The sequence below is a fragment of the Pleurodeles waltl genome, chromosome 7 (assembly GCF_031143425.1).
Source record: "Pleurodeles waltl isolate 20211129_DDA chromosome 7, aPleWal1.hap1.20221129, whole genome shotgun sequence".
NCBI lineage: Eukaryota > Metazoa > Chordata > Amphibia > Caudata > Salamandridae > Pleurodeles > Pleurodeles waltl.
Window position 1 is genome coordinate 68815742 of NC_090446.1, and position 24367 is coordinate 68840108.

The 24367-nt window shown below is 47.0% G+C and overlaps 1 protein-coding gene across 1 annotated transcript in view; it reads right to left on the reverse strand.

The window, feature by feature from the left end:
* Positions 1 to 24367, reverse strand: part of LOC138303652 (alpha-2-macroglobulin-like protein 1) — a 296020-nt gene that overhangs the window by 30494 nt on the left and 241159 nt on the right. Inside the window, exons 29-31 of the mRNA XM_069242955.1 lie at positions 3896 to 4113; positions 2709 to 2924; positions 802 to 926 (exon numbers count right to left, since the gene is read on the reverse strand). Coding sequence (XP_069099056.1) covers positions 802 to 926; positions 2709 to 2924; positions 3896 to 4113 — 559 coding nt within the window. The remainder of the gene's footprint in view (positions 1 to 801; positions 927 to 2708; positions 2925 to 3895; positions 4114 to 24367) is intronic.

Genomic DNA, 24367 nt, shown 5'->3' on the forward strand with positions numbered 1-24367 from the left:
CAACCAGCCCAACTGTCAAACTGACCTAGACAGGGAATCCACAAACAGGCAGAGTCACAGAAATGGTATAAGACAATCTTAAAATCAACTTTACTAAAAGATGTATTTTTAAATTGTGAGCTCAGAGACCCCACACTCCACATGTCCATCCGCTCCCAAAGGGAATCTACACTTTAATCAGATTTAAAGGTAGCCCACATGTTAACCTATAAGAGGGACAGGCGTTGCAACAGTGAAAAACGAATTTAGCAATATTTCACTGTCAGGACATATAAAACACATTACTATATGTCCTACCTTAACCATACACTGAACCCTGCCCTTGGGGCTACACAGGGCCTACCTTAGGAGTGTCTGACATGTAAGAAAAGGGAAGGTTTAGGCCTGGCAAGTGGGTACAATTGCCAAGTCGAAGTTACAGTTAAAACTGCACACACAGACACTTCAGTGGCAGGTCTGAGACATGGTTACATAGCTACTTATGTGGGTGGCACAACCAGTGCTGCAGGCCCACTAGTAGAATTTGATTTACAGGCCCTGGCACCTCTAGTGCACTTTACTATGGACTTACTAGTAAACCAAATATGCCAATCATGAATAAGCCAATTACATACACATTTTGTAAAGGAGCACTTGCACTTTAGCAATGGTTAGCAGTGGTAAAGTGTCCAGAGGAACAAAACAGCAAATTCAGAGTCCAGCACACATCAACAACCTGGGGAACAGAGGCAAAAAGTTAAGGGAGACCACGCCAAGGATGAAAAGTCTAACAGGTATCATTATGAAGTAAGAGAATCTCACCTGGCAGTGACTCTGACCATGAACTTTGACTTTGCTGCTTCTGTGCAACTCTCCGGATCTGTAGTTACAGCCAGTTTGAAAGTGCCATCACTCTTCGGAGGCGGGATGTTATACCTCAATGTTGTCTGACAGAAACAAATATCAGTAAGAGAATGGAGAAAATCCAAGAGTGGCAAAGAGTGTTGGCCCAAGCCCCAGGGTACAAATAAAAAATACAGGAAGTTTTCAAATGGGGTAGAGAACAGGGGAATAAAGAACACGTATATGTAGGCAGGATGTATTTGCTGCTATTGAGGATCCTTTTCAGAATATTTAATTAACATCATTTAAACGTCCTTAAATATTGTGGTCCCATCTCCATAGACTTAGAGGAAACTGATACAGAAAAACTTAAATAATTAAGGCCTACTGTCCAAGGAACACCAGCTGTCCGGTCGAGGAGAAGAATTTAGTTTAGTGGTTTTTCTGCTTATGAATTTGAACAATCTCATTTAGAATTGCCTAGGGCATTCCAAGAATCCCTCCTATAAAAAACTGAAACTAAACCATCAAGAAGCAGACTAGGCTAAAACAGTAGATCTAACCCAGGAAAAGCATTGAGAAGTCTGGGCTTTAATATTCTAAAATTGTCAGCTTTTATCCTTGACAATACAAAACAATGCCAGAGGGAAAACCTAGACCAGTAGACAAATAATATTCATGGAATTAAAACTGAGAGTATCAAGCTGAGGGTATTGCAATCCATACTAGGAAAATCTAATGGATCTCATCAGGGAAAATCCTGGAGCAATCCAACACAAAAATGGGACAATGAGAGTTTCTGGTAAAGGGATTCTAGGACACCATGAAAAGTCTAGATCTAGATTATTATCCCACTGTGTACATGACATTCCAATGGTGTCTCCGAGGAAAATCCTTTTGAACTGGGTGCCAACATTACTTAATTTAGTGGTTGCAACAAGGGAAACACATGACTCTGAAAGAGTCTCAGGAATATAAATGTCAATGAATTACAGGGAAATTATTTGATAAGGATTCACAAGCTGCATTTTTGATAAATGGGATGTAATACTTTTGCACAAAAAAATGGCCTATAGTGATGGGGACTCCAATCTCTGAACACCCCAGGCTTCAGTGCTAGTCCAAATCCATATATTTACATAAACCCAGTGCTTAATGTGTATCATATTATGTACTAGGGCCTAAACGTTCAGAAGCCCATGGTCAATGCCATAAAATGTAGGTTCAGAATCCCAAATCTGGTCAGTCTTGATTCCGTCCCATGCCTCTTTCACCCTTCATCAGAGATCCCCTGCTCCTTTATCTCACTACTTCAGGTTCTTTGTAATCCCTTTTTCTTTCTTTGCACTGTTTTACTGTCTTTCTCTTCTTCAGAACATCCTTTTGTGTCATTCTCTCTCCTGCACTAAGTCAAAGTCTAATGAGGAAAATGAGCTGGTCTCCAAAAACGACTACTGGTGGGCTCCACCAGCAACGAGCAGCTCAAATTAGGAACTGCATAATGCCCCTAACATGATATGTTGAGAATTGTTACCAGAATCATGATCTACAAGAGAGGTCTTTTAGTCAAGAAATGCATATAGCCTCATTCATTAATAAACTGCTACATCTGGGCGTGTGACCGTCTGCATAACTTGGTATGTCTCATGTCAAAAAATTCTCATCTGCTGGGCTCTTCTACAGACAGAACAGGAATCCCAGTCCAACTACCCAGAAATATTGAGCCTTTCTTCCTAGGAATTCCAAGCACCTTTCACTCAGAAAAATAAGTTATCCCAGAGATCCTGAATATCCCTCATACAAAGCTCATATGTGGGAAATTCCTAAGGTTTTTGGCAGGATACTGTTTATAACAAAAAGATCCCAATATTTGAATCCTCACTTACCTGCACATACACGCAGCCCTTCCCTACTGCCGATATTGTGTATTCTCCTGGAACTTTCGTAAGTGGTGCTTGCTGCACCAGAAGCCGGTTTTTGTTGTGCACATGGAACTGTTGTTGGATCGCATCTTCGCTTTTGACAGTCACAGTGACATCTCCCTTTTCGCTGAAGGTAGCCCCAGCATAAATGGCTAGACCATTGAGAGCGACCACTGTGTCCTAGAAAAATGGAGGCAATATGGTAACTGGAAAGTGACCCTACACAAGCAGAATTTTTATAACAGTGCCATGCACCACTGCCCTCTTACTGGCTGGAGTGCCACAGTGCTACCACACCAGTGCCTACTGAATGGTGGATCATGAGGGGCACTCACACAGATCAGGTCCATTCACCTGTGCAAGCACTAACAGAAGCCAGTCATTGCTAACAAGCCACTGTGCACACATTGAGTGAGTGGGAGTTTTACATTTCTTCTACACACCTATGAGAACCTGAAAGTGGCAACAAACCATGACTTACAACCTGGCAGGAAAATGAAACAGCTTACAGATTGTCAGAATGGTGGAAACTCACTAGTACGTGCAATGTACTGCTACAAGAGATATCACATTTATTTTTGGGGCAGCTTCTATTTATTCCATGACAGCATTCATGAAGACACAAGCCTCTGCATCAGCCACCCATATCTCAGAAAACTTACTCCCTAAAGAACAAGATTCTAAGGCCAGAATGAATCTTAAGCAGTTCATGAACAGGTAGATCTCTCTTCTGCCAGGCCAAAACTGCCTACCTTGTAAACTGAGCCAGGAAAATTATTGCCATCACAGCCTTCAATGATTTATGGTCAAGACAATCCACTACCTGTCTGTGAATATGAAGTGTTTAAATAATGCTGGTTGATCACTTTTCCATTGATAAAATTCAGTACTAACCAAGACCGTAATGTTGGGATGAAAGGGAGATTAAATCTTCACCCCTGTGATTGGAAGACCTTTTTACAGAACCAGGGAAGTAAACAGGCAAAGTGAGAGTAAAGTAAGACATTTAGAGGTAGGTGCCCTTGCCCCATTTACAGACCTGTCCTCCAGGAAATGGTGTTCAATACCAAAGAATAGACATTTTATGGATGTGATGTCTGGACATTATTTTTTGATGGAGCACTTTCATTCTCGCTCTTTGTGCCTTTTACCTGAGTTGAAGAGAAGCCCCCGTATGGGTTCTGCTGCTTGGAGAGCCAGCTCACGATCTGTGATGCTGTGCCAATGTCTTCTTTGGACACATGGTGCTGAGACATGTACGCCAAGAGCACATAGGATGTCATCTCCACCTCTGCTGTGGGTGCTTGATACCAATAGGGCACATCTTCTTGCTTGGGTTTGTCTTTACGCTCCCAGTGGATCTGTCCCTCTGTAAAAATAAAACTAATATTTAGGGGGTTTAGGGAGCTCAAAGGGTGAACAGTACGTCACAGCAGTGAGGAAGAGAACTATCAAAGAGAGAAGATGAGGTTTAATTAATGTTCAATGTTGTCACCAAATATGTAGCTTTTACTAGCTTACATTTTTAATGAGCAGAAGTGCCATTTTATGGGATACAGTCATACCCAGAACATCTGTTGGGAAAGGTTTGATACCTTGAATGTTCCAATCTAGAACTTCTGAAATCACTTCTTATGCACTACTTTGCCTTCTTAAATTGAACACTGAACTTGCATTTTTCCCAATCAGCTCAAAAAGACTAGAGGGAAGGGTGAGGGCTGATCCTATGTGGCATCATTCTTCATATGGTCCAGCCTTTCATCCTTTGTACATTTGGGTTGAATGTACCACAATGCCACAGGCAGAATTCAAAAGGAGCTAAAATATCAGACTTGAATCATAATTTTAAATACAAATCATTTGGTCATCAGGCATCACCAGTCCCTGTCTAATTCTGACAGCAGTTCTGTCCTGTTCGCTGTGTTACAAGTGCATTATATCCAATGGCATTTGTAATATGGATGGGATATTCATGGGATATCCATTGTGTTTGTGATAGAGCTCCCTTGGACTTGTGCTTTATACCATCAGTAGAAGTTATACATGAAGTTATACCCCTTGCCAATACTTCTAATGTGTTCAAATAATCAACCCTGTGCCTGTTTGACTGAATAGTTTGCCTTCATATATGATACTCATGCTGAACAAGCACCTGTACTGATCTACCTTTACCAGTGTTCTACATGACTGCGCATGATCATTAGCTACAACTACTTGACCACTTTATGGTAAATGGAACTAGACTGGAAGAACTGTTCTGTAGGCTACACAAGGAAGTTTAAACAGAAGATTATTGGCCCTAGGCTGAAGAATTCATTCCAGTTTCAGCTTTCTCAGTCTACACTCAAGATTTCATGATATATGAGGGCCTCTCACTAGTGATCTAAAGGGATGCAGTGATTATGGTCCCAAAGTACTATTCACATTTGCAAACCTGGGTTGTGCAATTTGTGCACCAACTGGCGTGCAAATTGCAATGCAATTTGCGATGCAACCTTTACTTTAATTGATCGCTACACAAAATGTCCACTCATAGTGTTTGCAAAATGATCATAGTTATACAGGTTAGTATCTGTAATAAAAACTCCTGCAATTGGTTGCAAATGCAGAGATGGAGGAGGCTAGGACAACAAACCTTTGTCCTTGCAGTTGCTTTCCCAAATAGGATACCTTCTGTTTTTTTGTGTTTTTTGTGTTTTTTGTGGTTTTTTTTAAGAAACCACGTCCGTTCAAGGAAAAGGTTCTGCTTTAAAAAAGGGGACCTGGGGATGTGTAAAGTGGCAGTGCCTCGTCACTTGTTGGTTATCAGGCCATTTTGTTGTGGAAAAATTTCAAGATCACAAGTTTCGGGTTTTGGCTGTTTTGGCATCTTTAGCACCAATTCCATGGGGTCAGGACTGGAGGGGCACCACTTGGAGGGCAGGACTCACTTCAGGCAGGGTCCAGTTGTGGGTTCAAGGTTGTTGAAGCTTTTTGTGTCACTGTAGCTCAGAACAGAAAGCCCGCCAACTAGCCCTTGGAGTCACTCTGGTAGTCCTGTGATCAAGCAACAAGGTGGGTTTCAAGCAACAGGGCAGCCCTCCAAAGGTACAAGGCAGGCTTTGGGTATCAGGACAGTCCTCTGTAACAGAAAGCAGGCCTCAAGAAGCAGGGCAGTCTTCTGAAATACAAGGCAGTCCTTTTGGGGGTCCTCCAAAGGTCCTGGATTGAACTGAAGAGTTGGTTTCAGGGTCCAATACTTATACCTGGTACCAGCCATTGAAGAACGAGAAACTTCTAGGCATTTCTAGATCAGGTTCAGGAAACTTCCCCCCTTCCCCTGCCCAGGCTGCAAGAAGCCAGTGTGACAAACGACTGGTGTCTAGATCTTTGTCAGTGTGTTGGAGGCAGCCTCTTTAAAATGTAATTGGGTCAGAGAACAGCTACACCCCACCATCCTGCAGTATGGCCCATCCTGTAAACACCAAGTCCCTTTTGTCTTGGTGTTTGGGAGGCATAACCAAAGGTCAACCGCCTACTATTTACAGTCAGGTGCCACAGGCTGCAGGTACCAAATGGTTAGGACAAGAAAATGCCAACTTTCTAAAAGTGGCATTTTCAAAGTTGTGCCTTAAAATCCATCTTTATCATTGAAGCACATTTTAAATTACACTTGTTTTTAGACCAAATATGACATTTCTACCTGTTCCCAATGAAAGTTGGCACTTATTAAATGTAATAAGGCAACCAAATGTTATCCTATGGGAGAGGTATGCCTCACAGTAGTAAAAAACGATTTTAGGAGTTTTTCACTACCAGGATACATGAAAACTTAAAAGTACACGTGAAAATGCTTAAATATACTTCACCCTGCTCCCTGGGCTGTTTTGGCTGTGTCATCTTGCCATGCAGAATTGGCAACTTTTTGCACACACAGGCTGCAATGACAGGCCTGAGACATGTTTAAAGGGGTGCTTAGGCAGGTGGCACAATCAGTATAGCATTCAATTTACAGACCATGGGTACATGTAGTATCACGTTACTATGAACGTATGCATGTGCCAATTGAGTGTAACGCAATTTTACTATACCAATACAATGGATTGGGAAGTGGCACCAGTGACTGCCAGTGGTTGAGATTAATTCAAGCATTCCATCCATCACCTTGTTGGTTTTGCAGGTCTAACAAGCTTGCATAATAAGCCCTTCCTGAGATGGATGAGCCATCAACAACTTTGAGTCTCCTAGAATTTGACAGTGCCAGAGGGCAGTTTGTCGATTCAGTGCAGGAGCAGAAGCAAGTTTCCTCCTTTTGACCAAGATGTGGTCCATCACAGCTTTGTTAAAGTGAAGTAAGTGCTCAACAGGATTTCCATAGGAAATTTGTGGAGGATACATCTTTATTCCCCTCCACTGATACAGGCAATTACAGTATTTCCACAGTTTTCTTGCAAAATGGGCATAACTGAGGCCACCTAGTCAGTGAGAGGCCCTGAGGGACACTTCAGATCAATATTAAGGGAACTATCTAAGCTTCTTGCACTCTACAGAGTCAAATAATCACCTGTATCAATGCTGTTACAACAGCCATGATTAGGATCACAGCCAAAGAGCTCCTGAAGATGATCTAAGATGATCTTAGTACTTATCATGGGTCAAGGGCATGTAGGGCTTTCCTCCTCAAGCAGTTAATGTCCAGTGTGTCTAGATCTGACCAAAAGGCATTAGTCTTTGGAAAGTCCATCAATATCAGTAAAGGATCCATGCTCCGTGCAGGACACAGCAAGGTTAGGTTGAGCACTGATGCCTGTGACAGAGCAATCGACAAAACATTTCGTAGCTGAAGAGGCACTGCTAGCACCAGAATGGTGTGAAAAGGAGACAGAGAGGAGTTGACTGTTGCCGGGGATGGAGCTGCTGGCAGAAGCTTTGTGGGAGGTCCTGAAGGCTAACTAGGTATGGAAGGTACACCATAAGGGGTCAGAACCGCAGAATATTGCAGCCACAGCATGGGAGACAGATGTGACCTACACTGGGTCAGCACTAAAACCGCCATAAAAAGGGCTTCAATTGCTGGAGTAGAGACTGATACCAACTACATCTCCACAAATACAGGCTTTGAGGGCGATGCTAAGGCTGATGTCTGGGAACCCTGCTGCTGAAAGTAAAACCTCCCCCTCAAACTATAACAATGTCTAAAATTGGAACAATTCCTGTTGTGCTGCTTCTTGTGAGATGGCTTGTCTTTGTCCATAGAAGAAGGCCATTTTGAAAACTTACCTGTCACAAGCAAGCTGCTGGTCATGTGGCCTACTTTTCACATGAACCAGAGTTGTGTTTTAGGATGCAAGCATCAGAGAGAGATGTCCTGAGGGTCAGACATCAACATCTGCTTGTGGAAGAAAGGATTACACCTTATAAACCCTGAAATATGTTTTGCATTATAAACATTCAAGGAGAGTCACTCCAGATCCACATTGAAGGTGGTGGAAAAAAAGGAAATTACATCAACACACTGGGGTTGTGCAATATGTGGCTCTGTGACATCGTATCCTGAGAGGATCCCACAGTAAAGTCGGAGCTGTGGTGATACCTGCCTGAATGGGAGAACTATTTCAACGTTCTCAGATGCAGTCTGGTTCCTGGGGGAGATGCAGGAGATGAGGAACCTGCAGGTGGAAGTATGCATTGTATTTGCATGAACAGCTTTCCACTTTTACATCTGATAATGAAAATGCACTACTTTAGATACAGTAGAACTATCTCTGGTTAGGTCAAGAAGCATGTGGTCAAGTTGGCCAATGTATCTGTGGTTTAGAGTCATGGTATACGGATTCACAAGTCTTGATTGCAGGGAACTCACTTTCCAAAACACATATTGCTTAAAACTTGGAAGTTAACTTTCAAAACCTCTCACATTTGGTTAATGCAAATGTCCTTCTTGACTCTTTTTGAAAGAAAATATTTTTGCATTTCACTCTGATATTCAAAAACATTTTGTGCAATTGCAGTGTTTCACTTATGTTCATTTTCTGATATGCTAGACTCCATTATACCATTATTTTACTCTAGGCCCAGATTTACAAAAAAGTGCAGCACCGGACCAATGCTGAAATGCAGGAATGCACAATATTGACAAAAATACAGCGCTCCCAGGTGTTTCCCTCTGCTCCGGTGCTAAATTCAGCTGCTAGTGCAAATGCAGGCATCCTTCCACCACAGTGGAAGGGTGTCTGTGTTGAGGGGATAGATGGTTTATGTGTAGGAAGATGCCCCTTCCTGCACATAAACAATCTACAATGGCGATTTGACACTTCTATGCAGCACACACAGAAGTAACAAATCATATTTTATTAATGATTGTTTATGTGCAGGAAGATGCCCCTTCCTGCACATAAACAATCTACAATGGCGATTTGACACTTCTATGCAGCACACACAGAAGTAACAAATCATATTTTATTAATGATTGTTTATGTGCTGGAAGATGCCCCTTCCTGCACATAAACAATCTACAATGGCAATTTGGCACTTCTATGCAGCACACATAGAAGTAACAAATCATATTTTTTTAATGATTGTTTAGGGATACCTTCCTGCACATAAACAATCATTCATGGCCTTTTGCTTTTTCTATGTGTGCTGCAGAGTGAAGCAAACATAGAAAAATCAAAAACGAGGAGGAATAAAAGTATTTCTTCTTGTTGTGCCATGCTAACACCATCCCTGGGGAGGCGTTAGTTTTTAGCGCGGACACAGATTTACGATTTCTCATAAATCTGGGGCAGCGTCAAAAGCAATGGGTGTTGTGGTTTAACACCCACAGCAACACCCGTTGCACGCTCCTCTGCCACAAAAAGTGGCTTAACGCCTCCTTGTAAAAATGCTGCAGTGAATAGCGCCACAAGAGCGTCACTAAAAATTACGCTCCGGTGGCGCTAGGGCCTTGCAAATCTGGCCCCTATTTCGTTAATCTACCTTTTATGTTCTTAGATACCAGACCAACACTCTTCTTTCTGTAGCTTGTCTTTTCTTACATGTCTTAGTACACTTAGGTGGTCATTACAACCCTGGTGGACGGTGTTAAAGGTGCGGTAATACCGCAAACAGGCCGGCGGACAAAAAAAGGGAATCATGACCGTGGCGGAAACCGCCAACAAAGACAGCCACTTTAACACACCTCCCCCCACGGCGGTACAGACAAGGAGCGCGGCGGTCACCGCCATCAGACAGGCGGCAGACAATGTACCGCCCATAGTATCACAACCCGCCAATCCGCCACCTTTTCTGTGGCGGATTCACTGTGGATAAAAACACGGTGGAAACAGTTTCTGCAATGGGAAAACGCTCACCTTAACACAACCCACGAGGAAGGAGGACACCATGGAGCCGGAATTACAAATCCCACCTGCCCTTGTATTCCTACTCATCTACGAAGAGCAGCGGCGGCGAAGACAATGGTCAGTTCTGCACCTACGACATAGGGGAGGGGCAGGCAAACGTCAGGGGGACACACACGCAACACCCCCACCCCCACCCTCGCATATTACAATACACACACCAATGCATTTACAAACAGCACTGTAACAACCCACAACCCCAACGGAAGAATGCAAGGACAAAACGAAATCAGTGCAAACATTGTAATGTATCAAAATACATGTGTTAAATATATACAGATATATATAAACTCATACAAAGGTATATACATTACGAGAAGTAGTGCAGGTATGCACATCTCAATGTCCGTGCACCACTAGGCCAAAAATGCATGGGCGAGGCCCACACAAGATACCTGTCCACAAACGGAGAGAACACTGCCGGGGCATCAGAGAGAAAAACAACAGGCACCACAGGGGGAGGAAAGGGGGGGGACACCTCAGCCGGATTACAGCACCATGCCACATCCACGACGGGGCTCCATGCCCATTGATGTATCCTGGGGAGTGCAAAGCCACAGTCTCACAAGTAGATAACAGTCTCCACTGGTTCTGGAGGGGGACTGGTGCCCAGAGTGCTACATCCTGTGAAGGACAGAGATAGTGGATGGATCTCTCCATTGGTTCTGGAGGGGGACTGGTGCCTAGACTGGATTAGTCTCCCTGTGACAGTTCATGTCCTGTCACTGTCCCAGCTGCACATGGGACAACGATGCTTGATGTGGCAGTCTTTTCCTTCTTCAGCGGTGCTTCCCCTGTTCAGCTGTGCTTTGGCATGGGGGTCTCAGGACTGTTCAGCAGTGCTTGCCCTGTTTAGCGGTGCTTTGTCATGGCGGTCTCAGGACTGTTCAGCGGTGCTTGCCCTGTTCAGCGGTGCTTTGGCATGGCGGTCTCAGGACTGTTCAGCGGTGCTTGCCCTGTTCAGCGGTGCCTTGCCATGGCGGTCTCAGGACTGTTCAGCGGTGCTTGCCCTGTTCAGCGGTGCTTTGGCATGGCAGTCTCAGGACTGTTCAGCGGTGCTTGCCCTGTTCAGCGGTGCTTTGGCATGGTGGTCTCAGGACTGTTCAGCGGTGCTAGCCCTGTTCAGAGGTGCTTTGCCATGGCGGTCTCTGACCTGTGCATTGGTGTGTGGCATGACGGTCCCTCATTGCCCAGCGGGGCTGTGGCTGCCAGGGCCCTCCTGGGCAATGACTCTGGCGGTGGTCTCCTGACCAGTGACGATAGTTGTGCCCTCCTGGGCACTGACTCCGGCGGTGGTCTCCTGACCAGTGATGATAGTTGTGCCCTCCTGGGCACTGACTCCGGCGGTGGTCTCCTGACCAGTGACAATAGTAGTGCCCTCCTGGTGCTATTGATGGGACCCATGTAGCTCTGGTCCCCCCCCACAGGAGTGAACAGGTGTACAGGAACCAGAAGAGTTATCATTCTATGAATGTACAGATGGTATGTTTGGCAGACCAGTACATCTCTCAGGTAAATGCTATGTTTCCTGGCTCAGTGCATGACGCCTACATCCTGCGGAATAGCAGCATCCCTGATATGATTGGTCAACTCCAGAGGCACCGTGTGTGGCTATTAGGAGACTCTGGTTACCCCAACCTGTCCTGGCTATTGACCCCAGTGAGGAATCCCAGGACCAGGGCAGAGGAACGCTACAATGAGGCCCATGGGCGGACTAGGAGGGTGATCGAACGGACCTTCGGCCTCCTGAAGGCTAGGTTCAGGTGCCTCCATATGACAGGTAGTTCCCTATTCTACTCACCGAAGAAGTTGTGCCAGATCATCATCGCCTGCTCGATGCTTCACAATCTTGCATTGCGACGCCAGGTGCCTTTTCTGCAGGAGGATGGTCCAGATGACGGTGTTGTGGCAGCTGTTGAGCTTGTGGAGCCTGTGGACAGTGATGAGGAGGAACCTGAGGAAGAAGACATCAACAACAGTGAGTCAGTCATACAGCAATATTTCCAGTGATACACACGTGAGAACATTTTCATTTTTGCCATTACATTCACTGTCACACGTCTTCCTCTATCCTGTGTGTAATTTCCTAGCATTATTTGGTAACTGAGTTGTACCTTTCCATTACGGTTTCACAGGTGTGGTTACTAACGTGTGTCATCTGCATGCTTCCTTCAAGGACTTGTGATGTGTGACATAGGTATGTTGGCTTTACAACTAGGAACGCATTTTGACACTGTCATTGATAATACATTTTACCAAATCACAGACTGACTCCAGATTGTTTTGTGGTTCAAGGGTGTTTATTTAAGTGCTCAAAAATGGAGGGGGGGTTGTAATATGGTGATGGGGGACGGTGGAGGAATGTCCATGGCAGAGTCCATTCTATTGGTCACACAGGTGCACTGCCCATATGGGCAAAGGAAGTGGAGCTGGGGCAGTAAAAGTATGGACAGGGTAACAAAGTGGGACAGTGGGAGGACAATCAGGGTGGTCTCATTTCCTGGCTGGGGTCTTGCCATCTTGCTCTGTCCTGTTCCTGGATCTCAGGGACCGCTTGCGTGGTGGTTGTCCGTCTGCGGGGGGTGGGGTGCTGGTGTGGTGGTCCTGTGGCGGGGCGTACTGTCCACTAGCGCCGGCAGAGGTGGTGGGCAGTTCATTGTCCAGGCTAGTGTCAGGGGCCCCTTGGAGTGCCACGGTGTCCCTCAAGGTCCTTCAGCACCCCTACGATGGTGCCCAGGGCCGAGCAGATGGTCCTGAGCTCCTCCCTGAACCCCAAATACTGGTCCTCCTGCAGGTGCTGGGTCTCCTGAAACTTGACCAGGACCGTCGCCATCGTCTCCTGGGAGTGGTGGTATGCTCCCATGATGGAGGAGAGGGCCTCGTAGAGAGTGGGTTCCCTTGGCCTGTCCGCCCCCGTCGCACAGCAGCCCTCCCAGTTCCCCTGTGTTCCTGTGCCTCCGTCCCCTGGACTGTGTGCCCACTACCACTGCCCCCAGGTCCCTGTTGTTGTTGGGGTGGTGGGTTATCCTGGGTTCCCTGTAGTGGTGGATACACCGCTGATTGACCTGTCCTGGGTACGGAGGTTTGGGCCCACTGGGTGGGTGCTGTGCTGGTGTTACCAGAGGGTGGAAGGTCAGTGTTGGGCTGTGCCTGTGCAAGGGGAACCGACTGTCCCGAGGCCCACGATGGTCCGGGTTTGTCATCAGGATCCAGTAGGGCAGAGCTGCTATCGTCAGTGTGGGCCTCTTCTGTGGGTGGAGTGGAGTTGTCTGGACCCTCCGGTGTGGTGACGGTCCTTCGTGATCCTGCAGGGGCATAAGAGCATGATTATTGCATGTGTGTGTGTCATGGTGTGCAATTGGTGGCTCACTGTGTACCCCAGTGCAAGCATTCCTGTGTGGGGGTTGGGTTATGATGGTTGGGGGGTGTTCTGGGTATGTGCAGTGAGCATGCTTTAGTGAGGGGTGACCATGCTTAGTTGTGTCTTGCAGGGCTTGGTGTTGGGATGTGTGGTTTGTGTTATTAGTACATTAGTGAGGAGTTGGAGTGATAGGGGAGGGGGTGAGGTTGGGGGTGTGTGATAGCATGCAGGTAGGGTGGGGGATATGATAGTTAAGATTTGACTTACCAGTGTCCATTCCTCCACCGACTCCTCCGAGGCCCTCTGGATGCATGATGGTCAAGACTTGCTCCTCCCATGTTGTTAGTTGTGGGGGAGGAGGTGGGGGTCCGCCGCCAGTCCGCTGAACCGAGATGTTGTGCCTGGAGACCGCTGAACGTACCTTCCCCCGTAGGTCGTTCCACCTCTTCCTGATGTCCTCCCTATTTCTTGGATGCTGTCCCACAGTGTTGACCCTGTCCACTATTCTGCGCCATAGCTCCATCTTCCTGGCTATGGATGTGTGCTGCACCTGTGAGCCAAATAGCTGTGGCTCTACCCGTAGGATTTCCTCCACCATGACCCGGAGCTCCTCCTCGGAAAACCGGGGGTGTCTTTGGCGTTCCATGGGGTGGTGTGGGTGATGTGTGGGGCGGTGTCAGTGTTGATGTGTGGGGTGATGTGTAGAGGTGTGTGGTGTTTTGTGCTTGGATGTTGTGTGGGTGATGGTGTTATGTGCCTCTGTGTGGTGGGATTGTCATTCTGTGCTCTCTCTCTGTCCTTTGTGAATAATTTTTGGTCGTAGGGGTTTGTGGGTGATGTGGGTGTGTGTTTTATATTGTGTTGGGTGTATGGGAGTGGTGTGTGTATGTGTATCAGGTGTGTGTATTTGGAATTGTCCAATGTGGCGGTGTTTTGGAGATGTGTGTGTATTTTGAGCGTGGCGGTGTGTACCGCCAATGGAATACCGCGGTTGAAAGACCTCCGCGTGGATTTGTGGGTCGTAATAGCATGGGCGTGTTTCTGTTGGCGTGGAGGTGGAGGATTTGTTTTCGCCACTTTAACACTGACCTTTGGTGTGGCGGACTTCTGTGGGTGTCTGAATTTCGGTGGATTCCGAGATGTGGGTCATAATAGCTGTGGCTCTGTGTATTGGCGGTCTTCTGCACGGCGGTAAGCGCCTTTTACCGCCAATGTTGTAATGACCCCCTTAGTGTTATTCATAGCCTGTTAGGTTCCTCAGATTGTTAAATAGATTGTAAGGTCCTTATTTATTTTTCCGCTACTGTTATAAGGTACTTAATAAAGATTTGTCACAAAATAACAATAAGACACATTTCTCATGGCTTATCAAAACCCCTGTTGCTTTTGCAGTTGTTTGAAAGTTAAGTTAATATTTAACCCCTTCGCTGCCAGGCCTTTTCCCCCTCCTGTGCCGGGCCTTTTTTTGCCTATTTGGGGCAGTTCGCGCTTAGGCCCTCATAACTTTTTGTCCACATAAGCTAACCAAGCCAAATTTGCGTCCTTTTTTTCCAACATCCTAGGGATTCTAGAGGTACCCAGACTTTGTGGGTTCCCTTGAAGGAGGCCAAGAAATTGGCCAAAATACAGTGAAAATTTCGTTTTTTTCAAAAAAATTGGAAAAAGTGGCTGCAGAAGAAGGCTTGTGGTTTTTCCCCTGAAAATGGCATTGTAGGAGGCTGGACTGGCTTGTAGTGAGTACCAAGGGGTACTTGCACCTTGCACCAGGCCCAGTTATCCCTTATTAGTGTATAGGGTGTCTAGCAGCTTAGGCTGATAGATAATGGTAGCTTAGCAAAGCAGCTCAGGCTGAACTAGGAGACGTGTGAAGCTACTACAGTACCACTTAGTGTCATATGCACAATATCATAAGAAAACACAATACACAGTTATACTAAAAATAAAGGTACTTTATTTTTATGACAATATGCCAAAGTATCTTAGAGTGTACCCTCAGTGAGAGGATAGGAAATATACACAAGATATATATACACAATAGCAAAAATATGCAGTATAGTCTTAGAAAACAGTGCAAACAATGTATAGTTACAATAGGATGCAATGGGGAAACATAGGGATAGGGGCAACACAAACCATATACTCCAGAAGTGGAATGCGAACCACGAATGGACCCCAAACCTATGTGACCTTGTAGAGGGTCGCTGGGACTATTAGAAAATAGTGAGAGTTAGAAAAATAACCCTCCCCAAGACCCTGAAAAGTGAGTGCAAAGTGCACTAAAGTTCCCCTAAGGACAAAATAGTCGTGTTAGAGGGAGAATGCAAGGAAAACACAAATCAGCAATGCAACAACGATGGATTCCTGTCTGAGGGTACCTGTGGAACAAGGGGACCAAGTCCAAAAGTCACAAGCAGCTCGGAGATGGGCAGATGCCCAAGAAATGCCAGCGGTTGGTGCAAAGAAGCTCTTACTAGGCTGAAGAACTGTGAATACTGCAGGAACGACAAGGGCTAGAGACTTCCCCTTTGGAGGATGGATCCCTCACGCCTTGGAGAGTCGTGCAGAAGTGTTTTCCGGCCGGATGGACGCCAACAAGCCTTGCTACACGCAAATCGTGCGTTTGGCGTTTTTGGACGCTGCTGGGGCCCAGGAGGGACCAGGAGGTCGCAAATTGGACCTGCAGAGAGAGGGGACGTCGAGCAAGACAAAGAGCCCTCGCTGAAGCAGGTAGCACCCGGAGAAGTGCCAGAAACAGGCACTACGAGGATGCGTGAAACGGTGCTCGCCGAAGTTGCACAAAGGAGTCCCACGTCGCCGGAGACCAACTTAGAAAGTCGTGCAATGCAGGTTAGAGTGCCGTGGACCCAGGCTTGGCTGTGCACGAAGGATTTCCGCCGGAAGTGCACAGGGGCCAGAGTAGCTTGCAAAGTCGCGGTTCCCAGCAATGCAGCCCAGCGAGGTGAGGCAAGGACTTACCTCCACCAAACTTGGGCTGAAGAGTCACTGGACTGTGGCGGTCACTTGGACGGTGTCGCTGGATTCGAGGGACCTCGCTCGTCGTGCTGAGAGGAGACCCAAGGGACCGGAAATGCAGCTTTTTGGTGCCTGCGGTTGCAGGGGGAAGATTCCGTCGACCCACGGGAGATTTCTTCGGAGCTTCTGGTGCAGAGAGGAGGCAGACTACCCCCACAGCATGCACAAGCAGGAAAACAGTCGAGAAGGCGGCAGGATCAGCGTTACAGAGTTGCAGTAGTCGTCTTTGCTACTATGTTGCAGGTTTGCAGGCTTCCAGCGCGGTCAGCGGTCGATTCCTTATCAGAAGGTGAAGAGGGAGATGCAGAGGAACTCGGCTGAGCTCATGCATTCGTTATCTAAAGTTTCCCCAGAGACAGAGACCCTAAATAGCCAGAAAAGAGTGTTTGGCTACCTAGGAGAGAGGAAAGGCTACTAACACCTGAAGGAGCCTATCACAAGGAGTCTCTGACGTCACCTGGTGGCACTGGCCACTCAGAGCAGTCCAGTGTGCCAGCAGCACCTCTGTTTCCAAGATGGCAGAGGTCTGGAGCACACTGGAGGAGCTCTGGACACCTCCCAGGGGAGGTGCAGGTCAGGGGAGTGGTCACTCCCCTTTCCTTTGTCCAGTTTCGCGCCAGAGCAGGGGCTAAGGGGTCCCTGAACCGGTGTAGACTGGCTTATGCAGAATTGGGCACATCTGTGCCCAACAAAGCATTTCCAGAGGCTGGGGGAGGCTACTCCTCCCCTGCCTTCACACCATTTTCCAAAGGGAGAGGGTGTCACACCCTCTCTCAGAGGAAGTTCTTTGTTCTGCCATCCTGGGCCAGGCCTGGCTGGACCCCAGGAGGGCAGCTGCCTGTCTGAGGGGTTGGCAGCAGCAGCAGCTGCAGAGAAACCCCAGGAAGGGCAGTCCGGCAGTACCAGGGTCTGTGCTACAGACCACTGGGATCATGGAATTGTACCAACAATGCCAGGATGGCATAGAGGGGGCAATTCCATGATCATAGACATGTTACATGGCCATATTCGGAGTTACCATGGTGAAGCTACATATAGGTAGTGACCTATATGTAGTGCACGCGTGTAATGGTGTCCCCGCACTCACAAAGTTCAGTGAATTGGCTCTGAACAATGTGGGGGCACCTTGGCTAGTGCCAGGGTGCCCTCACACTAAGTAACTTTGCACCTAACCTTTACCAGGTAAAGGTTAGACATATAGGTGACTTATAAGTTACTTAAGTGCAGTGTAAAATGGCTGTGAAATAACGTGGACGTTATTTCACTCAGGCTGCAGTGGCAGGCCTGTGTAAGAATTGTCAGAGCTCCCTATGGGTGGCAAAAGAAATGCTGCAGCCCATAGGGATCTCCTGGAACCCCAATACCCTGGGTACCTCAGTACCATATACTATGGAATTATAAGGGTGTTCCAGTAAGCCAATGTAAATTGGTAAAAATGGTCACTAGCCTGTTAGTGACAATTTGAAAGTAATGAGAGAGCATAACCACTGAGGTTCTGGTTAGCAGAGCCTCAGTGAGACAGTTAGGCACCACACAGGGAACATATACATGCACACCTATGAGCACTGGGGCCCTGTGTGACAGGGTCCCAGTGACACATACATATAGGCCACAAACCTATGAGCACTGGGGTCCTGACCAGCAGGATCCCAGTGACACATAACAACCATACTGAAAACATAGTGTTTTCACTATGAGCACTGAGGCCTGGCTATCAGGATCCCAGTGAGACAGTGAAAACAGTGACAAACACCCTGACATACACTCACAAACAGGCCAAAAGTGGGGGTAACAAGGCTAGAAAGAGGCTACCTTCTCACAGGCATCAACAAAGGGTTTGCGGTGCTAAACTCTGCAGCTTCCCAGCTTTCAGGAACAGGCAGACTTGAATCAGAAAACCCAATTTTTCAACACAATTTTGGCATTTTACTGGGGCATACCCCATTTGTGCAATTTTTTGTGCTTTCAGCCTCCTTCCAGTCAGTGACAGGAATGGTCATGAAACCAATGCTGGATCCCAGAAACCTAAACATTTCTGAAAAGTAGACAAAATTCTGAATTCAGCAAGGGGTCATTTGTGTAGATCCTACAAGGGTTTCCTACAGAAAATAACAGCTGAAAAAGAAAAATATTGAAATTGAGGTGAAAAAACCATCAATTTTTCTCTACGTTTTACTCTGTAACTTTTCCCTGCAATGTCAGATTATCGAAAGCAATATACCGTTACGTCTGCTGGACTCCTCTGGTTGCGGGGATATATAGGGCTTGTAGGTTCATCAAGAACCCGAGGAACCCAGAGCCAATAAATGAGCTGCACCCTGCAGTGCGTTTTCATTCTATACCGGGTATACAGCAATTCATTTGCTGAAATATAAGGAGTAAAAAATTGCTATCAAGAAAACCTTTGCATTTCCAAAAAGGGCACAAGATAAGGTGTTGAGGAGCAGTGGTTATTTGCACATCTCTGAATTCCGGGGTGACCATAGTAGCACGTGAATTACAGGGAATTTCTCAAATAGATGTCTTTTTTACACACACTCCTATATTTGGAAGGAAAAAATGTAGAGAAAGACAAGGGGCAATAGTACTTGTTTTGCTAATCTATGTTCCCCCAAGTCTCCCGATAAAAATGGTACCTCACTTGTGTGGGTAGGCCTAGCACCCGCGACAGGATATGCCCCAAAACACAACGTGGACACATCACAGAAAACAGAGCTGTTTTTAGCAAAGTGACTACCTGTAGATTTTGGCCTCTAGCTCAGCCGCCACCTAGGGAAACCTACCAAACCTGTGCATTTCTGAAAACTAGAGACCTAGGGGAATCCAAGGAGGGGTGACTTGTGTGGCTCGGACCAGGTTCTGTTACCCAGAATCCTTTGCAAACCTCAAAATTTGGCTAAAAAAACACATGTTCCTCACATTTCTGTGGCAGAAAGTTATGGAATCTGAGAGGAGCCACAAATTTCCTTCCACCCAGCGTTCCCCCACGTCTCCCGATAAAAATGATACCTCACTTGTGTGGGTAGGCCTAGCACCCGCGACAGGATATGCCCCAAAACACAACGTGGACACATCACAGAAAACAGAGCTGTTTTTAGCAAAGTGACTACCTGTAGATTTTGGCCTCTAGCTCAGCCGCCACCTAGGGAAACCTACCAAACCTGTGCATTTCTGAAAACTAGAGACCTAGGGGAATCCAAGGAGGGGTGACTTGTGTGGCTCGGACCAGGTTCTGTTACCCAGAATCCTTTGCAAACCTCAAAATTTGGCTAAAAAAACACATGTTCCTCACATTTCTGTGGCAGAAAGTTCTGGAATCTGAGAGGAGCCACAAATTTCCTTCCACCAAGCGTTCCCCCACGTCTCCCGATAAAAATGATACCTCACTTGTGTGGGTAGGCCTAGCGCCCGCGACAGGATATACCCCAAAACACAACGTGGACATATCACAGAAAACAGAGCTGTTTTTAGCAAAGTGACTACCTGTAGATTTTGGCCTCTAGCTCAGCCGCCACCTAGGGAAACCTACCAAACCTGTGCATTTCTGAAAACTAGAGACCTAGGGGAATCCAAGGAGGGGTGATGTGCGGGGCTCAGACCAGGTTCTGTTACCCAGAATCCTTTGCAAACCTCAAAATTTCGCTAAAAAAACACATGTTCCTCACATTTCTGTGGCAGAAAGTTCTGGAATCTGAGAGGAGCCACAAATTTCCTTCCACCCAGCGTTCCCCCATGTCTCCCGATAAAAATGATACCTCACTTGTGTGGGTAGGCCTAGCGCCCGCGACAGGATATGCCCCAAAACACAACGTGGACATATCACAGAAAACAGAGCTGTTTTTAGCAAAGTGACTACCTGTAGATTTTGGCCTCTAGCTCAGCCGCCACCTAGGGAAACCTACCAAACCTGTGCATTTCTGAAAACTAGAGACCTAGGGGAATCCAAGGAGGGGTGACTTGCGGGGCTCGGACCAGGTTCTGTTACCCAGAATCCTTTGCAAATCTCAAAATTTGGCTAAAAAAACACATGTTCCTCATATTTCTGTGGCAGAAAGTTCTGGAATCTGAGAGGAGCCACAAATTTCCTTCCACCCAGCGTTCCCCCACGTCTCCCGATAAAAATGATACCTCACTTGTGTGGGTAGGCCTAGCGCCCGCGACAGGATATGCCCCAAAACACAACGTGGACATATCACAGAAAACAGAGCTGTTTTTAGCAAAGTGACTACCTGTAGATTTTGGCCTCTAGCTCAGCCGCCACCTAGGGAAACCTACCAAACCTGTGCATTTCTGAAAACTAGAGACATAGGGGAATCCAAGGAGGGGTGACTTGCGGGGCTCGGACCAGGTTCTGTTACCCAGAATCCTTTGCAAACCTCAAAATTTGGCTAAAAAAACACATGTTCCTCACATTTCTGTGGCAGAAAGTTCTGGAATCTGAGAGGAGCCACAAATTTCCTTCCACCCAGCGTTCCCCCACGTCTCCCGATAAAAATGATACCTCACTTGTGTGGGTAGGCCTAGCGCCCGCGACAGGATATGCCCCAAAACACAACGTGGACATATCACAGAAAACAGAGCTGTTTTTAGCAAAGTGACTACCTGTAGATTTTGGCCTCTAGCTCAGCCGCCACCTAGGGAAACCTACCAAACCTGTGCATTTCTGAAAACTAGAGACCTAGGGGAATCCAAGGAGGGGTGACTTGCGGGGCTCGGACCAGGTTCTGTTACCCAGAATCCTTTGCAAATCTCAAAATTTGGCTAAACAAACACATGTTCCTCACATTTCTGTGGCAGAAAGTTCTGAAATCTGAGAGGAGCCACAAATTTCCTTCCACCCAGCGTTCCCCCACGTCTCCCGATAAAAATGATACCTCACTTGTGTGGGTAGGCCTAGCGCCCGCGACAGGATATGCCCCAAAACACAACGTGGACATATCACAGAAAACAGAGCTGTTTTTAGCAAAGTGACTACCTGTAGATTTTGGCCTCTAGCTCAGCCGGCACCTAGGGAAACCTACCAAACCTGTACATTTCTGAAAACTAGAGACCTAGGGGAATCCAAGGAGGGGTGACTTGTGTGGCTCGGACCAGGTTCTGTTACCCAGAATCCTTTGCAAACCTCAAAATTTGGCTAAAAAAACACATGTTCCTCACATTTCTGTGGCAGAAAGTTCTGGAATCTGAGAGGAGCAACAAATTTCCTTCCACCCAGCGTTCCCCCACGTCTCCCGATAAAAATGATACCTCACTTGTGTGGGTAGGCCTAGCGCCTGCGACAGGATATGCCCCAAAACACAACGTGGACATATCACAGAAAACAGAGCTGTTTTTAGCAAAGTGACTACCTGTAGATTTTGGCCTCCAGCTCAGCCGGCACCTAGGGAAACCTACCAAACCTGTACATTTCTGAAAACTAGAGACCTAGGGGAATCCAAGGAGGGGTGACTTGTGTGGCTCGGACCAGGTTCTGTTACCCAGAATCCTTTGCAAACCTCAAAATTTGGCTAAAAAAACACATGTTCCTCACATTTCTGTGGCAGAAAGTTCTGGAATCTGAGAGGAGCCACAAATTTCCTTCCACCCAGCGTTCCCCCACGTCTCCCGATAAAAATGATACCTCACTTGTGTGGGTAGGCCTAGCGCCCGCGACAGGATATGCCCCAAAACACAACGTGGACACATCACAGAAAACAGAGCTGTTTTTAGCAAAGTGACTACCTGGAGATTTTGGCCTCTAGCTCAGCCGCCACCTAGGGAAACCTACCAAACCTGTACATTTCTGAAAACTAGAGACCTAGGGGAATCCAAGGAGGGGTGACTTGTGTGGCTCGGACCAGGTTCTGTTACCCAGAATCCTTTGCAAACCTCAAAATTTGGCTAAAAAAACACATGTCCCTCACATTTCTGTGGCAGAAAGTTCTGGAATCTGAGAGGAGCTACAAATTTCCTTCCACCCAGCGTTCCCCCAAGTCTCCCGATAAAAATGATACCTCACTTGCGTGGGTAGGCCTAGCGCCCGCGACAGGAAACACCCCAAAGCGCAACGTGGACACATCCTAAATTTTGGAAAAAAACAGAGGTGTTTTTTGCAAAGTGCCTACCTGTAGATTTTGGCCTCTAGCTCAGCCGGCACCTAGGGAAACCTACCAAACCTGTGCATTTCTGAAAACTAGAGACCTAGGGGAATCCAAGGAGGGGTGACTTGCGGGGCTCGGACCAGGTTCTGTTACCCAGAATCCTTTGCAAACCTCAGAATTTGGCTAAAAATACACATGTTACTCACATTTCTGTGGCAGAAAGTTCTGGAATCTGAGAGGAGCCACAAATTTCCTTCTACCCAGCGTTCCCCCAAGTCTCCCGATAAAAATGATACCTCACTTGCGTGGGTAGGCCTAGCGCCGGCGACAGGAAACACCCCAAAGCGCAACGTGGACACATCCTAAATTTTGGAAAAAAACAGAGGTGTTTTTTGCGAAGTGCCTACCTGTAGATTTTGGCCTCTAGCTCAGCCGGCACCTAGGGAAACCTACCAAACCTGTGCATTTCTGAAAACTAGAGACCTAGGGGAATCCAAGGTGGGGTGACTTGCGGGGCTCGGACCAGGTTCTGCTACCCAGAATCCTTTGCAAACCTCAAAATTTGGCTAAAAAAACACATGTCCCTCACATTTCTGTGGCAGAAAGTTCTGGAATCTGAGAGGAGCTACAAATTTCCTTCCACCCAGCGTTCCCCCAAGTCTCCCGATAAAAATGATACCTCACTTGCGTGGGTAGGCCTAGCGCCGGCGACAGGAAACACCCCAAAGCGCAACGTGGACACATCCTAAATTTTGGGAAAAAACAGAGGTGTTTTTTGCGAAGTGCCTACCTGTAGATTTTGGCCTCTAGCTCAGCCGGCACCTAGGGAAACCTACCAAACCTGTGCATTTCTGAAAACTAGAGACCTAGGGGAATCCAAGGAGGGGTGACTTGCGGGGCTCGGACCAGGTTCTGTTACCCAGAATCCTTTGCAAACCTCAAAATTTGGCTAAAAATACACATGTTACTCTCATTTCTGTGGCAGAAAGTTCTGGAATCTGAGAGGAGCCACAAATTTCCTTCTACCCAGCGTTCCCTCAAGTCTCCCGATAAAAATGATACCTCACTTGTGTGGGTAGGACTAGCGCCCACGAAAGGAAAGGGCCCAAAACACAACGTGGACACATCACATTTTTTTATAAAAAGCAGTGCCTACCTGTGGATTTTGGCCTGTAGCTCAGCCGACACCTGAGGAAACCTAGCAAACCAGTGCATTTTTGAAAACTAGAAACCCAGGGGAATCCAAGATGGGGTGACTTGCGGGGCTCTGACCAGGTTATGTTACCCAGAATCCTTTGCAAACATCTAAATTTGGCCCAAAAAACACTTTTTCCTCTCATTTCGGTGACAGAAAGTTCTGGAATCTGAGAGGAGCCACAAATTTCCTTCCACCCAGCGTTCCCCTAAGTCTCTCGATAAAAATGGTACATCACTTCTGTGGGTAGGCCTAGCGCCCACAAAAGGAAATGGCCCAAAACACAACGTGGACACAACATATTTTTTCACAGAAAACAGAGGTGTTTTTTGCAAGGTGCCTACCTGTGGTGTTTGGCCTGTAGCTCAGCCGGCCCCAGGGGGGGGGGGCAGAAATGCCCTAAAATAAATTTGCCCCCCCAACCCCCACCCTCCCCCGCCGGGAGCGACCCTTGCCTACGGGGTCGCTCCCCCTGCGTGACATTGGCACCAAAAAACAAATCCCCGGTGCCTAGTGGTTTCTGCCCCCTTGGGGGCAGGTTGACCTAAACTCAGCCAATCTGCCCCCAAGGGGGG